General features: G+C 39.3%; 1 protein-coding gene across 1 annotated transcript; it reads left to right on the forward strand.

The window, feature by feature from the left end:
* The first annotated feature begins 5,571 nt into the window (after positions 1-5,571).
* On the forward strand, positions 5,572-20,416 carry LOC130366685 (olfactory receptor 6F1-like). Its single transcript, XM_056569006.1, has 3 exons — positions 5,572-6,366; positions 20,258-20,299; positions 20,384-20,416. The coding sequence occupies exons 1-3, from the start codon at positions 5,572-5,574 to the stop codon at positions 20,414-20,416; spliced, it is 870 nt and encodes a 289-aa protein (XP_056424981.1).
* Positions 20,417-22,630: the final 2,214 nt, after the last annotated feature.

Here is a 22,630-nt window from a genome sequence, read left to right on the forward strand (position 1 = left end):
AGGCAGTGAATTTATATTTACAGAATTCAAAAAATTACAGAAGAATTGAGTCCATAGGGGGTTGGCCATGACGTCAGCTCCCATGGTCTCTGGCCAAGGAGTTAGGCAATGAGCAGGTGGAAGGCTTGTAGTGTGAAATTACTAGGCCTGTTATAGTCTATGGGAAACATCGGGGAGGGGGGGGGGGGGGTGGTTCAGAGATCATGTAAACCCCTGGCTGTGCAGTATATGGGAATCCTCATTGGGAGGTCTAATCCCTGAGTGGTTACAAATGTAATAATGGGGTTAGAGTTTAATTAAAATGACAGTGGTAATTACATTTGTTATTAAATTGAAATCGACAGAAGTAGGTCAGTGGGTTAAGTGGTGTTCCAAAAAAGGAGATGTAGGTCAATAAGCAGTTGACTTCATGAATAGAGTGTTATGGTGATGTGATACCTAAATAAAACTGCAGGATGGTGGTTTGTGTAAAAAATCTGTAGATGGCAGCAGAGTACTGGTAATAAAAGTCATTGAAATGAAATGGAAAATTGAACATTAGATATACATGTGAAAAATAAATTACCGTAATTATTTTAAAGCTGGCCTCTTCTTCTGACATGTCTGATGAAGAGGGCAGCTCGCCCTTGAAACGCGTTACATGTTTAACTTTAAAAGAAATAATAAAAAGTCTTTCTCTTACCTTGGATCCGGGACAGCGCTTTAATCCTTCCTCACCCACCATGTTTTCCAACATGTCCTCCATCTTGCAATTACATGCTCATTGATGTGAGCAGAGGAAGCCAGCAGCAGCCCACGAAGGAACCATCCTCTACTGCACACCCAGCCAGGATCTGCAGTCACGAAGCTATTTGAGTGTTGTGCCTCTAGCTTGCACAACATGATCTTGTGAGTAGGCATTTGTCTGATTACCTTTATCAAGTGCCTGTATATACTTTCACATTGGAGCGCTCTCTCATCCTTTTTAGCTCAATAGCATTTGAGAGAGAGTCTTTCTGCAATTTTGGGTTTAGTACACAGTGACTGTGTGCTGTAGCATAGTTGTGTACTGCTGGTGTTGTAAGCTTATTTTAGCACATTTTTCTGCCCTCATAAGTGCATACCACATACCTACATCTAAGTAGTGTACTATTTTGTACCTGTTAAACTCTCAAGGGCCTAGATATTGTGAAAGAACAGACAATAGTAAACACCTGCTGCTGTTCTAGACAAACACTGTTTTAAGTGTAGTGAAGCGTATTGTACTCCCCTCATATACACAATAAGTATGTCAGGCAGAGTAGTGCCAGGACGTGCACAGAGGAGTGACAAAGGCCTAAATTCATCAGGCGCAGGCAGAGCTCGCAGCAGAGTAGGGGTGTGTGCCAGCCTGAGTCGCAGCGAGAGGTCTGAGCTCCCGGTGTCTGCTAGAAGTCGTGTCGCTACCAGCAACCCAGCAGCCGTTAATGATCGGTTTACTCGGTCATCCACTTCATCCCAAGTGACATCCAACACCCCCAGTCAACTGTCAGTGGGTTCTTCAGACTCAAACCTCAGTTAGCATGGCCCTCATGCTGCTACCACCTCCAGGCTCTGTCATTGTGCCACTCTATGGTCTCCTCATGCTAATGCTACCACCTCCAGGCTCCGTCATTGTGCTGCTCTATGGTTTCCTCATGCTGATGCTGCCTTCTTGGTGGTCTTCTCCTGCTGATGCTGCCACCTCCAGGCTCTCTCATTCCGCTGCTTGATGGTCTCCTCATGCTAATGCTACCACATCCATGCTCTGTCATTGTGCCACCATATTGTCTCCTCATGCTGATGCTACCACCTTCAGGCTCTCTAATTGTGCTGCTCTATGGTCTCCTCATGCTGATGCTACCACTTCCAGGCTCTCTCATTGTGCTGCCATGGATACTGCAAAACCTAATTAAGTTGCTGGTCCCCAGTTTCAGAAATTCCTCTGCATTATGGTAACTTTCAGGACTCATCGTGCTGCTGTGCCACCTCCAGGCTATCCCATTCAGTCACTATCTGGTCTTCTCATGCTTCAGCCAACTCCAAGCTGTGCCATTCAGGCACTATTTGGTCTCCTCATTCCTCAGCCACCTCCAGGTTGTGCCATTCAGACACTATATGGTCTCCTGATGCTTCAGCCAACTCGAGGCTGTGCCATTCAGGCACTATTTGGTCTCCTCATGCCTCAGCCACCTCAACGCTGTGCCATTCAGCCACTATTTGGTCTCCTCATGCCTCAGGCACCTCCAGGCTGTGCCATTTAGACACTATATGGTCTCCTCATGCTTCAGCCAACTCCAAGCTGTGCCATTTAGACACTAGATGGTCTCCCCATGCTGCCACAAACTCCAGGCAGTCATTCAGCCACTATATGGTCTCCTCCTTCTGATGCCACCTCCAGGCTCTGTCATTGTGCTGCCATGTGACATGTGACTCCTTGTAAGATTTGGTCCTTTGTACCCACATGCCGGGGGCCCAGGACACTAAAATTTGAGAGTTAAAATTTTAATTTCAGAATCCTCAATTTAAATTTCAAAATCTTAAATTTAAATTTCAAAATCTTAAATTTCAATGGTCTCCTCATGCTTCTGCCAACTCCAGATTGTGCCACTTAGACACTATATGGTCTCCTCCTGCTTCAGCCATCTCCAGGCTGCATCATTCAGCCACTGTATGGTCTCCTCATGCTTCAGCCACCTCCAGGCTGTGCAATTCAGCTACTATATGGTCTCTTCATGCTTCAGCCACCTCCACGCTGTGTCACTCAGCCACTATATGGTCTCCTCATGCTGATGCCACCTCCAGGCTCTGTCATTATGCCGCTCTGCGGTAGTGATTCTAATAGTGATGCCTGTAATCTGCATGTCATACTGAATAACAGTATTATTTCACTACCCCAGCACACTCCATATGCATGTTGGAACAAAGCAAAGTGTTCTACGCCCCTATTGAGGCTCTCGCCGTGAATAAATTCGACCCGAAACAAATTTTTTCGGAAAATTCGGCGAATCGGCCAAATAGAATTTTTCAAAAGTACGCTTATCTCTAATCTATAACTTATCCCCTATCCTTCAATAGGGAATATGTTATTTTTCCCTAGATTACATTTTTAACCACTTAACGACGAAGGACGTATATTTACATCCTCCGCCGACTCCCGCGATATGCCGCGGGGTCACGCGGTGTCCCCGCGGCATATCGGGTCGGTCCCGATCGCGGTGATGCCCTGTATTAACCATTCAGACGCGGCGATCAAAGCTGACCGCCGCGTCTGAAGTGAAAGTGACCCGGCTGCTCAGTGGGGCTATTCGGGACCGCCGCGTTGAAATCGCGGCATCCCGAAAAGCTTACAGGACACTGGGAGGGCCCTTACCTGCCTCCTTGGTGTCCGATCGATGAATGACTGCTCCGTGCCTGAGATCCAGGCAGGAGCAGTCAAGCGCCGATAACACTGATCACAGGCGTGTTAATACACGCCAGTGATCTGTGTAAGAGATCAGTGTGTGCAGTGTTATAGGTCCCTATGGGACCTATAACACTGCAAAAAAAAGTTTAAAAAAAGTGTTAATAAAGGTCATTTAACCCTTTCCCTAATAAAAGTTTGAATCACCCCCCTTTTCCCATGAAAAAATAAAACAGTGTAAATAAAAATAAACATATGTGGTATTGCCACGTGCGTAAACTTCCGAAATATAAAAATATATCGTTAATTAAACTGCACGGTCAATGGCGTACACGTAAAAAAAAAATTCCAAAGCAAAAAAGCGTAATTTGGTCACTTTTTATACCATTAAAAAATGAATAAAAAGTGATCAAAAAGTCTGATCAAAACAAAAATGGCACCGATAAAAACTTCAGGTCATGGCGCAAAAAATGAGCCCTCATACTGCCCTGTACGTGGCAAAATAAAAAAGTTATAGGGGTCAGAAGAGGACATTTTTAAACATATAAATTTTCCTGCATGTAGTTATGATTTTTTCCAGACGTATGACAAAATGAAACCTATATAAGTAGGGTATCCTTTTAACCATATGGACCTACAGAATAATGATAAGGTGTCATTTTTACCGAAATATGCACTGCGTAGAAACGGAAGCCCCCAAAAGTTACAAAATGGCGTTTTTTTTTTTGTTTTTTTTACGTTTCGCCGTGAATTTTTTGGTAAAATAACTAATGTCACTGCAAAGTAGAATTGGTGACACAAAAAATAAGCCATAATATGGATTTTTAGGTTGAAAGGGTAAATTGAAAGGGTTATGATTTTTAAAAGGTAAGGAGGAAAAAACTAAAGTGCAAAAACTGAAAAACCCTGCGTCCTTAAGGAGTTAACTGTACCGATGGTCATCAGCTTCCAGACACCAGATTTTATTACCACAAGCGCTGTACTGTGTTTTGCTGGCTGGCACAACATGAAAAGGTGAGCAGTTCTTATACTCCACTGTATTCTTTACCTTATTTGTTACCCAGGATAACGGCACTATTAGCACCATATTTGCCTCTCTTTCTTCTCTTATCTCTTCTATTTCTTCAGTGTTGTTACATGAAAAGATGAGAAGAAAAATTTTTCAAAAATGTGAGGGTTGGACTCACTTATACTGTATATGTATATGAGGGGTGGACTCACTTGAGGCAGATCCTGTGTATATATATATATATATATATATATATATATATATATATATATATACACATCTTGATCCTTTTCCTTCAAAAACATTTTTTTTTTTTTGGCAAACCGCTGTCTTCAGGCTATCCATGAGTCCTTACAACAGAAGCCAATACATGGGGATTGACTCTGTAAAAGCCTTGTCATGTGGGTGATTGGTAAAAAAAAAAAAAAAGCGCAAGCCCTAGACCCTGCTCAATAGTTCAGTCCTAAGCCAAATCTGTAACAACCTTGAGGATCTGCAGCCAAGACCGGTTTTAAGCCATAATTACTAATGGGCTAGACCAAGCTACTGTGCAGAATTATCGCCCTGATATAAGAATAAAATACATTTATATATTTTTTTTTATTGTAATGATTTCTATTGGATAAACAAATAAAATATAAAAATAAAAAACAGCATATCCCATTTAAATCTATTGATAACTTTTTATCCCACCATATTCATTTTGTGTTTATGTTCTTTTCAGTGTTTTTTAATTTTGTCTTTTTAAACATTGTTTTTGCATTTTCTAATTAAAAACTTTATATCCCACCATATTCATTTTGTGTTTATGTTCTTTTCAGTGTTTTTTATTATTGTCTTTTTAAACATTGTTTTTGCATTTTCTAATTAAAAATACCAGGAGAGTAGATGTTGCAAAAGTCATCAGTAAAATTACCCCTCATGGTCCCTTCCTTGGGGATCAATATTTTTATATATACACAGAACAACCTGGATCTTTTTTTATTTGACAAAGGATCCTGTGTTCACCATCTTCCAGGCTGAAGACAATATCACTCTATTGTATCCTAAAATGATTAACTTGGAATGAAACAAGTCTGTTGTGGATCCTTAAAGAATTAGTATAAATAATATTCAGAAATAAAAATTTGTAGCCCAAAATCTAGATTTGAAAGGACATAAGATGATGAACTCCACCACCGTCACTGAGTTCTTTCTAATTGGATTCCCGGCTCTTAATCATTACAAGTTCCCTTTCTTCTCTATTGTTCTTTTTATGTATTGTATTATTATATGTGAAAATCTTATGATCATCTTCCTGGTGTTCACAAGCCGACGTCTCCGTTCTCCGATGTATTTCTTCCTTGGACATTTGGCTCTGACAGACATTATCCTTGTGTCAAGTATTGTCCCTAAGGCACTGGATGTTATCATAAGGGAAGGGAGTTTTATATCTTATGTTGGGTGCTTAACACAATCTTATCTATATGGAGGAACAGTCAGTGCTGAGTGTTTTTTGCTCACAGCCATGTCCTATGACCGGTACTTGGCCATCTGTAAACCGCTACATTATATGGCAATGATGAGTGCCCAGCTTAGATATAGCCTGGTCATCTCCTCCTGGGCGCTCAGCTTTATGTTACTTTTTATTTCACTTTTACTTATATTAGGCTTAGACTTCTGTGGACCAAATGTTATGAACCATTTCTTCTGTGACTATGCTCCATTTCTAGAACTTTCTTGCTCAGATACAACCGCCCCTGACATTGAAGTGATTGTCATTTGTTTTCCAATAGTCATATTGCCCTTTTTATTTATTATTGTAAGTTATGTTTATATCTTTAACACTATCTTTGGAATTTCCTCCACATCAGGCCGGAAGAAAACATTCTCCACCTGCAGCTCTCACTTGGTGGTTGTTTCAACCTATTATGGGTCCATGCTTATGATCTACATGGTCCCTCAGAGAAGACATTTAGTGAGTACTAAAAAATTAATTTCGCTTGTATACATTGTACTGACCCCCCTTCTGAACCCTGTTATATATAGTCTAAGAAATCAAGAGATTCAGTCTTCTGTGGTCAACTATCTGAAAATTTATTGTAAGAAATGACTCTTAGGAGAACAATTAAATGCGAAGATCAAAAATTTGTATTTACTATTTATCTATAGTTTTCATTAACCTGAATTCTGAGCTTAATTTGGTTAAACAAATCTAACATCACCTTATGAAAGTACAAAGAATAATTATAATAATAATAATTGTAAGTTTTTTTCCTGTAAAAATAGGTTATTATAAAGTCTCACCTTTTTGTAAATATGTTTGAAAGATGAGATTGCCTTTTCTTTTACCTAAACATGACTATTAAAGGGGTAGTCTGCCACAAACATCTCATCCCCTATTCAAATAATAGGGTATAAGATGTTAGTTCATGGGATCTCCGTGACGGCAGTGTAAGCTGCTATGGGAGGAAGCGTGACGGCTACATCATAACCGTCACGCCTCCTCCCATAAAAGTGAACGGAGGGCGCACCAGAGATTGTGGGGGTCCACAGTTGTTTGCATCAGAGTACCCCTTTAAATAGTGCCAGCTATAAGATAATACATTGACAGGGTTATCCAGGAATACAAAAACAGAGCTAATTTCAATCAAAATCAGCTTCCCGTCTGTCTCAAGGTTGAGTGTGGTTCCAAGATGTAATACCACACGCAGCCTGGAGACAGATAGGGAGCGGTTTTGAAAGAAATTAGCTCAGTTTTTCTATTCCTAGACAACCCCTTTAATAATATGAGATAGTTCTGTGTTATATTATGGGACCAACCTCAAGGTACAGTAAATAGTATATACTGAATATATAATTTGTATTTCGTGAACTTAAACCTATAGTATTAGGAATACTGATAGCTAAAAAATGTCATTGCCAGTCACAGCTGTTGCCAATAAGATTTAAGCTGGTTGTTGTTATTTTTATCATTATTATTATTATTATTATTATTGTTTTTTTTCTTTTTTGAAAATGCCATCATCTTTAAAATGGAAGATTCTTAAAAAGGGACCTGATTGCTGAAAAATGTAAAGAAAAAATAATAAATTATGTGTAAAACATTAAAATTTGAATAAAAATAATTGGTAATTGGAAATACATGATAAGTGAATGAAAATATATGATCAAAAGTGTGAGACAAGAAAAACATAATGATTTTCCTACAAAAAGTTATATTATAAAATTTAAATGTGAAGTTATGTTAAACTCGGGTATAAATACTTAAACGGGCACTGTCAGATCCAAAAACATTTACTATGTTGTTACAGATGAAAATTAAAGACCCTTTGTAATAAGGTTGTTGCAAAATTTTTGAATATTTAATAAAGAAATATTCAAAATTTTCAAATTAATAAAATAATAATTATTACTAATTCAAATAAACTGATTTATTTTCAGATAACTTAAAAATATTATTTGTAATATTATTATTTGGTGCATCTGAAAAACAGAATAGCATGCTGCATTCTCATTATTTTTATTATTATTATTATTATTATTATTATTATTATTTTTCTTAACACTGTTCCAGAAACTCAACTGACCCATCTAATCTTTGAATTTATGCAAAGTAGATTTTTAATAATAATTAATGCTATAAATACACTAAATTGACAGTTTTGTTCAAATTAATAATAATAATAATTCTTTATAAAGAATTTATATTGATTTAAACCAAATAATGGAAATGATGGAGAAGTCTCAATAAATCATTTATGTATATTGTATTTATTGTAAGTATTGGTTTTATTGCTAACACAATCACATTTATATATATTTATACTAATTTACTATCCTATTCCACCAGCAATATAGACTTAGTTAACCCCTCCAGGACGATTGTGTGCAAAGTCTTATCTACAAAACAGTTCTAGGATTGGGATTCCTACTCCTGCACCCACAACTTTATTTGAGAGTGACGTATTTCTACATAAACTGTAGGACCAGGGGCGTTCCTGGTCCTTCACAACCGTGGACTGGGCTGGCCGTAGCAATGCCTAGAAAGTACTAAGACCGGCAAATCCCTTTAGTTTTTTCCAGGCCAATTGGGTCTCTGGTGACCAGATGGCCTGGAAAATAAGGGTGATTGGTGCTATCCAAGATGTAGGGCGTGATGCAGCAGCGTGCGGTGATCCTGGCTGAGTGGCTGCCTCTGGAAGCTCTGGGGGGGTCACAGTTTGGAGACCAGTAGTTTCTAAACTGGGGCCCTACAGATATTGCAAAACTAAAACTCCCAGCATGCTCAGAAAGCCGTATGCTGTCTCAGCATGTTTGTATTTATAGTTTTGCAAGATCTGGAGGGCCACAGTTTGAAGATCATTGTGCAGTGGTCTCTAAACTGTGGCCCTCCAGATCCTGCATAACTACAACTTCCAGCATGCACAAACAGCAAACGGGTCTCTGAGCATGTTGGGAGGTGTAGTGCCTCTAGCTGTCCCAACCAGTGTGCCTCCAGCGGTGGTAAAAATACAACTCCCAGCATGCACAGTCTGTCAGTGCATGCTGAGAGTTGTAGTTTTGCAACAGCTGGAGTTTTGCCAATTTTTCCTCCGCAGCTCAAACTCCCAGTGGGAAACTCGCAGTGAACCCAACAGTGTGAATGTACCCTAAAAATATTACACTACACTACATATACACACACACTTACACAGTCCCCCCCCCCCCTATAAAAAAAACAGCTTGTATGCCACTTTTTCCAAATTAGCGCCTTCAGCTGTTGCAAAAGAATATCTCCCAGCATTGCCGGACAGTCACTGACTATACTCCGCCATACTTAGAAGCAATTTTGAGGTTTTTCTCCTATTACTCTTTGGGAAAATGAAATTTTGGTGTAACACCAACATTTTTGTGAAAAAAAGTGAAATTTTCACTCACTGTACCCATTGTTATGTTCCTTGAGGGGTGTCGTTACCAAAATAGTATGCCATGTGTTTTTTTTTTTTTTGCTGTTCTGGCATCATGGCGGCTTCCTAAATTTGACATGCCCCCCAAAAACTACATAAGCAAAATTCGCTCTCCAAAAGCCCAATTTGGCTTCTTCCCCTTTGAGCCCCGTAGTGTGCACACAGAGCACTTTACATCCAAATGTGAGGTATTTCCTTACTCAAGAGAAATTGGGCTACAATTTTTTTTCTCTATATTTTTACCTTGTAAAAATTTTTAAAAAATGCGCTACAAGGACATGTAAGTTACAAAAAAATTGAGATTTTGAGTTTTCTCCTTCACATTGTTTCTGTTCCTATGAAACACCTAAAGGGTTAACAAACTTTCTGAATGTCATTTTGAATACTTTGAGGGTTGTAGTTTTCATAACGGGGTCCATTATTGGAATTTCTAACATGAAGACCCTCTAATTCTCTGCAAAACTGAACTGGTGCCTGGAAAATTCAGATTTAGAAATTTTTGTGAAATGAATGTCTTCAAAAAGTTAAAACATGTTAACTTTATGATGCAAACATAATACATTGTATATAATAATATAAAGATATCTTCTGTATGATGGTGACATAATATATTGTATATAATAATATAAAGATATCTCCTGTATGATGCAAACATATAGTAGACATATTGTATATGTGAATCAATACATCATTTATTTGGCATGTCCATTTTCCTTACAAGCAGAGAGCTTCAAAGAGATAAAAATGCAGGATTTTTAAATTTTTCAGGAAATTTCGACAAAAATTTTCCACTATCTTAAAGTAGAATATGTCATGATAAACTATCTCGGAATCAGAATGATAGGTAAAAGCATCTCAAAGTTATTTATGCATAAAGTGACAGGTCAGATTTGCAAAAAATCCTCTGGTCCTTAACCCCTTAAGGACTCAGGTCTTTTTTGTTTTTGCACTTTCGTTTTTCCTCCTTACCTTAAAATAATCATAATTCTTTAAATTTTGCACCAAAAAATCTGATGGCTTATTTTTTGCACCACCAATTCTGATTTGTAATGTCATCAGTCATGTTACCCAAAAATCTATGGCGAAATGGAAATAAAAATCATTGTATGACAAAATTTACAAAAAAATGCCATTTTGTAACTTTTGGGGGCTTCCGTTTCTACGCAGTAAATTTTTTGGGTAAAAATGACACCTTCTCTTTATTCTGTAGGTCCATACGATTAAAATGATACCCTACTTATATAGGTTTGATTTTGTCGTACTTCTGGAAAAAATCGATAAATTGTCATCTTCTGACCCCTATAACTTTTTTATTTTTCCGCGTATGAGGGCTCATTTTTTGCACGTGATCTGAAATTTTTAGCTGTTAAATATTTGTATTTATTGGAATTTTTTATCGCTTTTTATTCATTTTTTTCATAATATAAAAAGTTACCAAAAATATGCTATTTTGGACTTTGGAATTTTTTTGCGCATACACCATTGACCATGCGGTTTAATTAACGAATATATTTTTATAATTTGTACGTGGCAATACCACATATGTTTAATTTTATTTGCACTGTTTCTTTTTTTAAATGGGAAAAAAGGGGTTATTCAAACTTTTATTCGGGAAGGGGTTAAATGATCTTTATTAACTTTTTTTGCACTTATTTTTTGCAATGTTATAGCCCCCTCTAGTGACTATAACACTGCACACACTGATCTTTTACATTGATCTTTGTTATCCCATAGGAAACCATTGATCAATGATTTTGCCGCTTGACTGCTCATGCCTGGATCTAAGGCACTGAGCAGTCATTCGGCGATCGGACACACAGGAGGCAGGTAGGGACCCTCATTGTGTGTTCCAGCTGTTCGGGATGCCGTGATCTCGCCGCAGCCCACTGAGCTAGATGGGATAAGTTTACTTTCACATCTGTGGCAGTGCGGTACTTTGAATGGATGATCGGATTGGTCCCAGCGCTACCACGGGGATCCAATCATCCAGGATGGAGGCCGGAGGTCCCCTCACCTGGCTCCGGCTGTCTCCCTGGGTCTTCTGCTCTGGTCTAAGATCGAGCAGACCAGAGCAGAAGATGACTGATAAAACTGATTAGTGCTATGTCCTATGCATAGCACTGAACAGTAATAACAATCAGATGATAGCAATGAATAGTCCCCTATGGGGACATAAAAAGCGTTGTAAAAAATGTAAAATAAAAAAGTAAAAAAATTTGAAAAATCCCCTCCCCCAATAAAAAAGTAAAACGTCAGTTTTTCCCATTTAACTCCCAAAAAAGCATTAAAAAAATTAATACACATATTTGGTATTGCCGCATGCGTAAAAGTCTGAATTATTAAAATATATTGTTAATTATTCCGTACAGTGAAAAAATTAAAAAAGTCAAAAATTGCTGCTTTTTTGTCACATTTTATTCCAAAAAAATTAATAAAAAATGTATAAAAAGTTAAACCTGAGTAAATTGCGTACTGATAAAAACTACAGATGATGGCACAAAAAATGAGCCCCCATATCGTCCCATATGCTGAAAAATGAGAAAGTTATAGGTGGTCAAAATAGGGCCATTTCAAACATACTAATGTTGTTAAAATAATTTGAGATTTTTTTTAAGCCGTACAATTATAGAAAAGCATACAGTGGTCCCTCAACATACGATGGTGATTCGTTCCAAACGACCCATCGTTTGTCGAATCCATCGTATGTTGAGGGATCCGTGCAATGTAAAGTATAGGAACCTGTACTCACCTGTCCCCGTCGCTCCGGACCAGGTCCTCACCGCTCCCGATGCTGTCCCAGGGGCTCCCGATGCTGTCCCGCTGCTCCGGTGTCTTCTTCGCGATCCTCCAGCTTCTTCCGCATCTTCTGCAGGGTCCGGGCCTCGCTTTCTGGTGAAGTTATTACGCTGCTGCGCCGGCGCTGTGTGCGTAGTGATGTAAAAACGACACCGGAAACCAAGGCCCGGACCCTGGAGGAGATGCACAAGACACCGGAGGATCGCGAAGTGGACCCGGAGCAGTGGGAATAGGTAAGCGAACCTGCCAGGGATGCTTAAACTGCTATCCGACAGCAGCTTAAGCATTTTGCGCTGTTGGATAGCAGTTAATGCGATGGCCCCGACATATAAAAGCATCGTATGTCGATTTTATCATATGTCGGGGCCATCGTAGGTCGGGGGGTTACTGTAAAATCATGGGTATCATTTCAATCGTATTGACCCACATACTAAAGAAAACCTGTATTTTTACCGGAAAGTGTACAGCGTGAAAACAAAACCTTCCAAAACCTTCCTAAATTGCAGTTTTCTTTTCAATTTTCCCACATAAATAATATTTGTTTGGTTGTGCCGCACATTTTATGGTAAAATAATTGATGTAATTACAACGTACAATTGTTGACGCAAAAAACAAGCCCTCATATGGGTCTGTGGATGGAAATATAAGAGAGTCGTGATTTTTAGAAGGCGAGGACGAAAAAACGAAAATGCAAAAATAAAATTGGTCTGGTCCTTAAGGTCAAAATGAGTCTGGTCCTTAAGGTGTTAAAGTGAATAGAATCCTTTATGCTCTGTTCATTTCTGGCAAGTAAGGGATGAATTAATGGACAACCAAAAAATACAACATAGGAATAAACCGAATATCATTTTCCCCCTTTTTATTTTAAATCAAAACAACTGTAACAAAATGAAGGAAAACTTAAAAAAAAATGTGTAATAAATATCCTATTCTGATTTGCTTATGTTTTATGACAATATTATATTTTATAGTTTGATACCAGTTTTCTCCTTGTTTCCCCTAATAACACATATGATATAACATCACTAAGCCGATCATGAGAAGAAAAAGAAATGTTTACTGTGACATTTTTACAAATTTTTCTTTATATTTGTTATAAATAAAATGTAGTTAAAGGGTTACTCCGCCCCTATATATGTTATCCCCTATCCAAAAGTCTGATCGCAGGGGGGTCTGGCCGCGGTGACTACAGTCATGGAAACCTGGGGCTTCTGTGATTGTGACGTCACTCCACACCCCTCCATGGGGCGGCTGTGTTCACCAGTCATCCGGCACTGCACAGAATTTTCTCCATGCACCAGATGAGTGGGGTACCACGGCAGAGATCGTGGGGGTCCCCAGCAGCCAGATCCCCGGGATCAGACATGTTTTCCCCCATCCTTTCGATAGGGAATAACATGTCTAGCAGTGGAGTACCCCTTTAACATTTAAAACGTTTTAAGAAATGTATAAAATTACTTTATGGGAGGAAAGAAAAATACAAAGATACAATAGCAGACAATCGGTACTTGCGCATCTAAAATATTTGTCCTATAAAAAGAAAAAAAAATCAGCTTACAACAATAAAAAATATAAACACTGTGTCAGTGGGCAGCAGCCATCTATAGAGAGTATACAAGCAAGAAACCTTTTTTGTGGAATGCTTAGTAAATTATGTCGGTAGCATGTCTCCATTTTAGGGTTTTCTGAGTAAAATGGAGAATTGGTCGGGTTTTTAAATTTTTTTGGCCCAAATTCAGGCACAGACACTTTGTGGCGCAATGTGCCAAATTCTAACAATAGAAGAATGTCCAGCAAGTAGTGCGCTGCAAAAAAAATGGATCTTCTTTATTGTAGGATCACAAGGGAAATATGATTGGATAAGGCTGGACACACCCTCAGCAATCCAGACTGTATTTCCTGATTTTTGGTCTTCTGCCAGGCCAGCAGGAGTCCAAAGTCTGTGCAAGAGATGGGGGAAATGTGCTCTGGACAAGTAGGATGACACCAAGTGGCAGCTTTTTTAACTCCTTAAGGACCGGGGGTTTTTCCGTTTTTGCATTTTCGTTTTTTGCTCCTTGGCATCCCGCAGTTCACCACGAAAACTGCAGCAAAACAATAAAAAACAAATAAATACATTTTGCTATTTTTTTTTTTAAAGCAGTGCACTGTACCGTCAAAACAACAAGAAATATTTATTCTGAAGGGCCGAATGATTACAATGAGACACAATTCATGTGGATTGTATTTTATTTCACTACTTTTGTTAACTTTTGTAAGAAAATGAGCATGTTTAGTATTGTCCTCTTTTGCCCCCTATAAGGCTGGGTTCACATATATCAGGCGTCTGGCACAGTTTCCCTCTGGCGTGCACTGGAGAGAAACTGTTGGAAGAACTTATTCTATTCATTTGACAGTTCACAATCATCCAGCGCCTCAATTTTGACAACGGATGGTTGGACAGACAGGGGAATGCAGCTTGCTGTGTTCCCCGATCCGCTGTGCAAATACAATGGATGAAGGATGCCATACAACTGATGACAATTTGTCATCAGTTGCGGCATCAGTTGTGTTTAGATTTAGGCTGAGTTCACCTAAGCCAGATGCCGGACATATGTGAACCCAGCCTAACATTTTTTTTCTGTGTACGGGGCTATAAGGCTGGGTTCACATATGTCCGGCATCCAGCATAGGTGAACTCAGCCTAAATCTAGAAACAACTGATGCCACAACTGATGACAAGTTCTCATCAGTTGTATTACATCCAGCGTCCATTGTTTCTGCAAAGTTGATAGGGAAAGCTGTGTTCCGCTGTCCGGAGCTGTCCGGCGTGTCCAATTATCCGGCGTCAGAATTGAGATGCCAGATGAATGTGAACTTTCTAATTCAAATGAATGGGATTAGTTCGAGCATCAGTTTCCCTCCAGTACATGCCGGAGGGAAACTGTGCCAGATGCCTGATATATGTAAACCCAAACTAAAAGAGTCCTTTTTTTTGCGGGATGATCAGTCATTCTTATCATTTATCATTTTATCTTATCTTATCATTTGGATGGAGCTCTTTGATTGAGCCTTTTTATTCATTTTTCTCTGGTATATGACCAACAATCAACAATGCTGATATTTGGTTTATTTTATGTTTACACCACTCACTGTGCAGGATCATAAACATTATTTTTTAATGATTTAGCACTGATCAGTAATATCGGACCTTAATCTGGCGTAGGGTTTCCTATTAATGGAGAATTTGAGATTTTATATTATAAAAATAGTAAAGTATTTGGGACCACTGGTAATAGCCAGTGAGCTGCAGGAGGTTGTGACTTGTGTGACTGGTAATATCCAGTGTACATCAGAAGGTGGAAGACCTGTAGTATCCAGCATACAGCAGGAGGTGTGGGACTGGAGGTTGTAGTATCCAGCGTTCATCTGAAGGTGGCGGTCTGGAAGTAAGTAAAAAGTGATGTTAAAGCAACAAAACTCATAAAAAATGTATAAACCTTATTAAAAAATTCATTAAAAGACCAAAACAGCATAGACGGTAGGAACAGCCCTTAGTTATGAAGTCTGAACAAAACCACCATCTTATGTAACAGGGTGAAACCTGTAAGTGAGGCTGCAGAGAAGGAGACCTATACGTAGTGCTCACACCCACAACTGTCACTACAAAAGAGTTTGAAACAGGTTAAAGTTATGTATGAAGACGAGCCAATATAACGGCAAGAAAAAGTACACACCTTGTGTGAACAAGAGCCAATATAAGGGCAAGAAAAGGTACACACCTTGTGTGAACAAGAGACAATATAACAGCAAGGAACACCTATTGTTACAAAAAAGCCACACACATATATATATATATATATATATATATATATATATATATATATATATATATATATTTATTAAGAATGATATGTAAACATGAAACAAACACAATAACATTAAAATATTTAAGTTTGAACAGATAAAACAAACTGAGACACAAGACTAATTTACATGGAATCAATAGTAAAACCTTAATTTGTGCCTGTAGTTTAACCCTTGTGGATGGGAGGTGTTGAGGTTAAATATCCAATATGCCTCTCTGTCCAACAGTAAACGTTTTAAATCTCCCCCTTACTGGTTAATCTCACTCGTTCAATGACATAGTTCCGAAAATGTGTTAGTTCACCTTGATGTTGTAATTTGAAGTGTCTGGAAGCTTCCGAAATGTTGTGTCCTTCATTCACACTAAACATGTTACTATTTTTGTTTTTGTTTATGCCAGCAATGTGTTCCAATGCTCGTTCTCGTAGCTTACATGTAGTGCAGCCAACACAAAATGTATTACATGCTGTGCATTCCATACAATACACTACATTCTTAGAACTACGTGTTAATGCTATCTCTGAACGATGTGCAAGGCAAAGCTCCGGTGGGCTGGAAAAGGTGGATGCAGTCCTAGAAGAGAGTCTCCTAGGACTGTATCCCTCTTTTCCAGCCAACTGGAGCACCTAAAAGCTGAACTAATTTATGTAGGCTAAAGTCAGCAACATAGTTACATAGTTAGTATGGTTGAAAAAGACATACGTCCATCAAGTCCAACCAGGGAATTGAAGTAAAGGGTGTAAGGGGATAAGGGGAAGGGATGTAGTTTTATAATTCTGCATAAGCATTAATGTTATTTTGTTCCAGGAATGTATCTAACCCTGTTTTAAAGCTGTTAATTGTTCCTGCTGTGACCAGTTCCTGAGGTAGACCGTTCCATAAATTCACAGTCCTCACGGTAAAGAAGGCGTGTCACCCCTTTAGACTAAACCTTTTCTTCTCCAGACGGAGGGAGTGCCCCCTCGTCCTTTGGGGGGGTTTAACCTGGAACAGTTTTTCTCCATATTTTTTGTATGGGCCATTTATATACTTATATACGTTTATCATATCCCCCCTTAAACGTCTCTTCTCAAGACTAAACAATTGTAACTCCTTTAATCGCTCCTCATAGCTAAGATGTTCCATGCCCCATATTAGTTTAGTTGCGCGTCTCTGCACCCTTTCCAACTCCGCAGTGTCCCTTTTATGAACAGGCGACCAAAACTGAACAGCGTATTCCAGATGAGGCCGTACCAATGCTTTATAAAGGGGGAGTATTATGTCCCTGTCCCTCGAGTCCATGCCTCTTTTTATACATGATAATATCCTGCCGGCTTTGGAAGCAGCAGCCTGACATTGCATGCTATTCTGTAGTCTGTGATCTACAAGTACACCCAGATCCTTCTCTACCAGTGACTGCCAGTTTAATTCCCCCTAAGACATACGATGCATGCATGTTCTTAGTACCCAGATGCATAACTTTACATTTATCCACATTGAACCTCATTTGCCAAGTGGATGCCCAGACACTTAGTCTATCCAAGTCATCTTGTAACTTATGCACATCCTCTATAGACTGTACCGTGCTACAAAGCTTGGTGTCATCTGCAAAGATAGAAACAGAGCTGTTATTACCATCCTCTATATCATTGATAAATAAATTATACAACAGCGGGCCCAGTACTGAACCTTGGGGTACACCACTAATAACCAGGGACCAATCAGAGTACGAATCATTGACCACCACTCTCTGGGTACGATCCATGAGCCAGTGTTCAATCCAGTTACAAACTAAAGTTTCCAAGCCCAAGGACCTTAACTTACCTGTCAGATGTCTGTGAGGGACAGTATCAAACGCTTTGGCAAAATTCAGAAACACTATATCCACAGCCATTCCTCTATATACAGAGCCCCCCTCTATATCCACAGCCATTCCTCTGTCAAGGTTTCTACTCACCTCTTCATAAAAGCAAATTAGATTGGTTTGACAACTGCTATCCTCTCGCCGAGCCGAGAAGTTTGTGACAAATCGAATCACTGTAAGTTCGCTCATCTCTAGTGGGAATAGTAGTAGCCAGTGTACAGCAGGGGTGGTTGTAGTACTGTCTAATCCTTTGTTTTTCAACCTTTTTTGGCTTGGGAAACCCCTAGGAAAAAAATTTGACAAGAAAGGAAAAAAATAAATAAAGGGTATGTAAACAGCCGCAATGCACAACATCAATTTATCTGTTGGCTATGTAGATTACAGTGCTGCTTTATAAAGCTACTCACAAGTGATGTCTTCCAAAATCAGAGTCGTTCCATTCTCTTCTCCAGGTCATCATAACAATTTCTTCCAGCCATTAAACCTGCAAAAAAAAACTATTAGGCTCTGCACTTTTCCTCCATCAGCCTCCAGATTCCCCTTTTACAAGTGAAGAAGGTTGAAAAGGAAATTGTCCCCCAAATGAAGGCGCTGGTCCCCCCGATTGGATATATGTACTTTATTGCAACGCGTTTCGGACACGAACTGGGGTCTTCATCAGACATACAGTACCTCAAACAGCTAAGGATTATACACATAATATATTGAAAACTTCCGGGTAAAAGGTGTGCAGCCGTGTGCAAAATGGCAGGTAAACAATCAGAGGGAAAGTGTGCAAACATCAAAATATAAATACAACAAAAGAAGTAATCAATTAAAATGATCATAATAAGGTGAACAGACAGCCTGATCTATTTAAAATCACAAGATTAAAGGGGTATTCCAGGAAAAAACTTTTTTATATATATCAAGTTTTGGTCACCTGTCCATAAAAGGGACACTGCGGAGTTGGAAAGGGTGCAGAGACGTGCGACTAAACTAATATGGGGCATGGGTCATCTTAGCTATGAGGAGCGATTAAAGGAGTTACAATTGTTTAGTCTTGAGAAGAGACGTTTAAGGAGGGATATGATAAACGTATATAAGTATATAAATGGCCCATACAAAAAATATGGATAAAAACTGTTCCAGGTTAAACCCTCCCAAAGGACGAGGGGGCACTCCCTCCGTCTGGAGAAGAAAAAGTTTTGTCTCAAGGGGTGACACGCCTTCTTTACCGTGAGGACTGTGAATTTATGGAACGGTCTACCTCAGGAACTGGTCACAGCAGGAACAATTAACAGCTTTAAAACAGGATTAGATACATTCCTGGAACAAAATAACATTAATGCTTATGAAGAAATATAAAATCCCATCCCTTCCCCAATATTGCGCCGCACCCCTACCCCTTAATTCCCTGGTTGAACTTGATGGACATATGTCTTTTTTCGACCGTACTAACTATGTAACTATGTAACTATGTAACTGGCTCCAGAAAGTTAAACAGATTTGTAAATTAAAAGAAAAAATGTGTGCAGCTCACAACCAGGTATTCGAGGTTATTGTGGTTAAAGGATTGATCCCCACCAATCCAAATAGGTAAAACTAGAACAAAAATTAACCACACCTCAAGAATACCATCCTAGGGTACACAGTGAATAATTTTTGAGACAGATAGTTTTGAAAAAAATGCAGATTTTATTAAAACAGCATTAAATCAATAAAAAACCTAAATGATTAAAAATATCAGAGCAATATCAATGTTATCTTAAACTATCATTGGGCCCTAATGACAGAATTAGAAAATATATGTATAGCAACCACCTAATATAGGATATTCTGTAGATATTAAAAGTAAATGCAATTTTTTCAACGGCATAAAGCAACAATCCGGAATTGACTATTAGTCCGGCACTTGTGATGGAAAAAGGCTTATAGTCCGGCACTTGTAATAAAAAAGGCAAAGTCACTTGATGGACTGATGTAGAAAATGCTGCCCACAGTTTTTAAACAAATGCAAAGTTCAATCTCACCCTGGCTGCTGGTCCCGTACTGTGACGGGCCGATGAATGGAATTCTATATTAGCTGCAGCAATCCCGGCGTGAGAGCCTAGATGGACAAAGGGCTCCGGCAGAAGACTCTCTCGGGAGCGGCGGTCCGTGGTATCGGCAAATACCTGGCTGGAGAGATCGTGGCTGGGTTCTGGTATTGCCGGCAGCAAGTTGGTAATGCGCTCAGTGGGAGAGGATGTTTGAGGAATGCAGCAGGTAGTACACAAAGTTCCGGGCCGGCTTCAGTCTAGGTAGTGCATATGAATCGTGCTCTGTTCCAATTAGGTATCGGCCTAGACGCGTTTCAGGGTGCTAAGAACGACCCCTTCCTCAGTAGGCGAATGTGGGAAATAATGAATGTGCAGCCTTTATATGGTGGGTGCACATGTGTTCTTGATTAATAGGACAGAAAGAACCTGTGGAATGAACTTGACGGCAAAAACCTGGTAAGTGGACCAACTTAGAACACCAAATTTAAGTCTGCTATTAGATGAATAATTGTTATCCCTTAATCTTTCTGTATCTCTTAGATATTCAGTATTAAAACAGATTTGGAAATATAATCCTAAATGCATTTATTAGTGTTATACTAGAATTGTCACGTCTGGCTATTTTTTTTATTTCACATGTTAAAACCTTCAAACAAAAAGGGAACTGATGTGTTGAAGGGATACTCCTGTGAAAACCTTTTTTCTTTTAAATCAACTGGTGGCAGAAAGTTAAACATATTTGTAAATTACTTCTATTAAAAAATCTTAATCCTTCCTGTACTTATTAGCTGCTGAATACTGCAGAGGAAATTCTTTTCTTTTTGGAATGCTCTCTGATGACATCACGAGCACAGTTCTCTCTGCTGGAGTTATTATAATAATAACACTTTATTTATTGTTGTCCTTAGTGGGATTTGAACCCAAGTCCCCAGCACTGCAAGGCTGCAATGCTAACCACTGAGCCACCATGCTGGCCTGAGTACAGAGCTGCTATGCACGGTTGCTAAAATGGACAGAGATGTCAGCAGAGAGCACTGTGCTCGTGATGTCATCAGTATTCCAAAAAGAAAGGAATTTCCTCTGCAGCATTCAGCAGCTAATAAGTACTGGAAGGATTAAGATTTTTTAACAGAAGTAATTTACAAATATGTTTAACTTTCTGGCACCAGTTGATTTAAAAGAAAAAAGGTTTTCACCGGAGTACCCCTTTAAAGAGACAGATGCTAAATGTAGCTGGCACTCCAACAAAGATAAATGGGAGAAAAAATAAAGATAAATATATGTGATGAATGTCAGTATGAGAATAAAAATAGGTGATATGGTGTGAACTGGGGTAAATGAAACCAAGGGGAAAATGGTGATGTGAAATGGTGTTGAATTGTTGAAAATGTGTGATCAGTGAAAAAATAAATTGATAGTAAATATAAAGGTTTTGGATGAAGGAATTGTAGTGGGTGTCTGTGAATGAACAAATGAACTTATGTGCCAGTATGCAATGGTAGTAAAACAAAGGTGAAAAATAGATAGTTGGAGATAGAAATGAAAAATATTTAAAAAATACAAATCAAAATAGAAAAATGTTCTAATTCTGTCATTAGGGCCCAATGACAGTTTACGATAACATTGACATTGGTCTGATATTTTTTAACCATTTAGGTTTTTTATTGATTTAATGCTGTTTTAATAAAATCTGAACTTTTTTCAAAACAATCTGTCTCAAACAATTATTCCCTGTGTACCCTAGGGTGGTATTCTTGAGGTGTGGTTAATTTTTGTTTTAGATTTGCAAATTACTTCCATTATAAAATCTTAATCCTTTCAGTACTTATGAGCTTCTGAAGTTAAGGTTGTTCTTTTCTGTCTAAGTGCTCTCGGATAACACGTGTTTCGGGAACCGCCCAGTTTAGAAGAGGTTTGCTATGGGGATTTGCTTCTAAACTGGGCGGTTCCCGAGACACGTGTCATCAGAGAGCATTTAGAAAAGAACAACCTTAATTTCAGAAGCTCATAAGTACTGAAAGGAATAAGATTTTTTAATAGAAGTAATTTACAAATCTGTTTAACTTTCTGGAGCCAGTTGAGGACTCAGGGCATACAGGTATGACCATGGGAATTTCGGTCCCCATCGCTAGCTGGTTGGGAACCGGACTGGGATGCCTGCTGAAATCATTCAGCAGGCATCCCGACACATCGTCGACGGGAGTCCTGACACACCGCTATGTCGGCGATTGCCTCAAATCGCCGGTCAATTCAGACCGGCGATCTGCGGCAATACCGGGTCATACAGGTCTCCGGTGACCAGGAAAACAAGGGGGATCAGGCGTGTCCAAGACCCCCCCGATACCCTGGAAGAGATAGGAGTGAGGTGGCAGGGGTGCCACCCCTTCTATTCCTGCTATTGGTCAGTCAGAAGTGACCGACCAATAGTAGATTGGGGGCGGTGGGTTAAAGTTCAGTTCCCCAGCTCTGCCCACCCACGGTAGTCCAAGCAGAGCAGGGGAACCGTGATGTGAGCGGAGGCGGCAGTGGAGGTCCCTTACCGGGCAGTGATTGGCGGCGGCGGGCGGTGATCCTCCATCTTGCACAGCGATCCTGCTGACTACGGAAGCCGGTGAGTTGCTGCCTAGCAACATCTGCAGGCCGACAGTTTGGAGACAACTATGCAGTCGTCTCTAAACTGTAGCCCTCCAGTTGTTGCAAAACTAGAACTCCCAGTATGCCCACACAGCTGTTTGGGCCTGCTGGGATTTGTAGTTTTGCAAGATTTAGAGGGGTACAGTTTGGAGA

This window comes from Hyla sarda, chromosome 4 (genome assembly GCF_029499605.1).
Source record: "Hyla sarda isolate aHylSar1 chromosome 4, aHylSar1.hap1, whole genome shotgun sequence".
NCBI lineage: Eukaryota > Metazoa > Chordata > Amphibia > Anura > Hylidae > Hyla > Hyla sarda.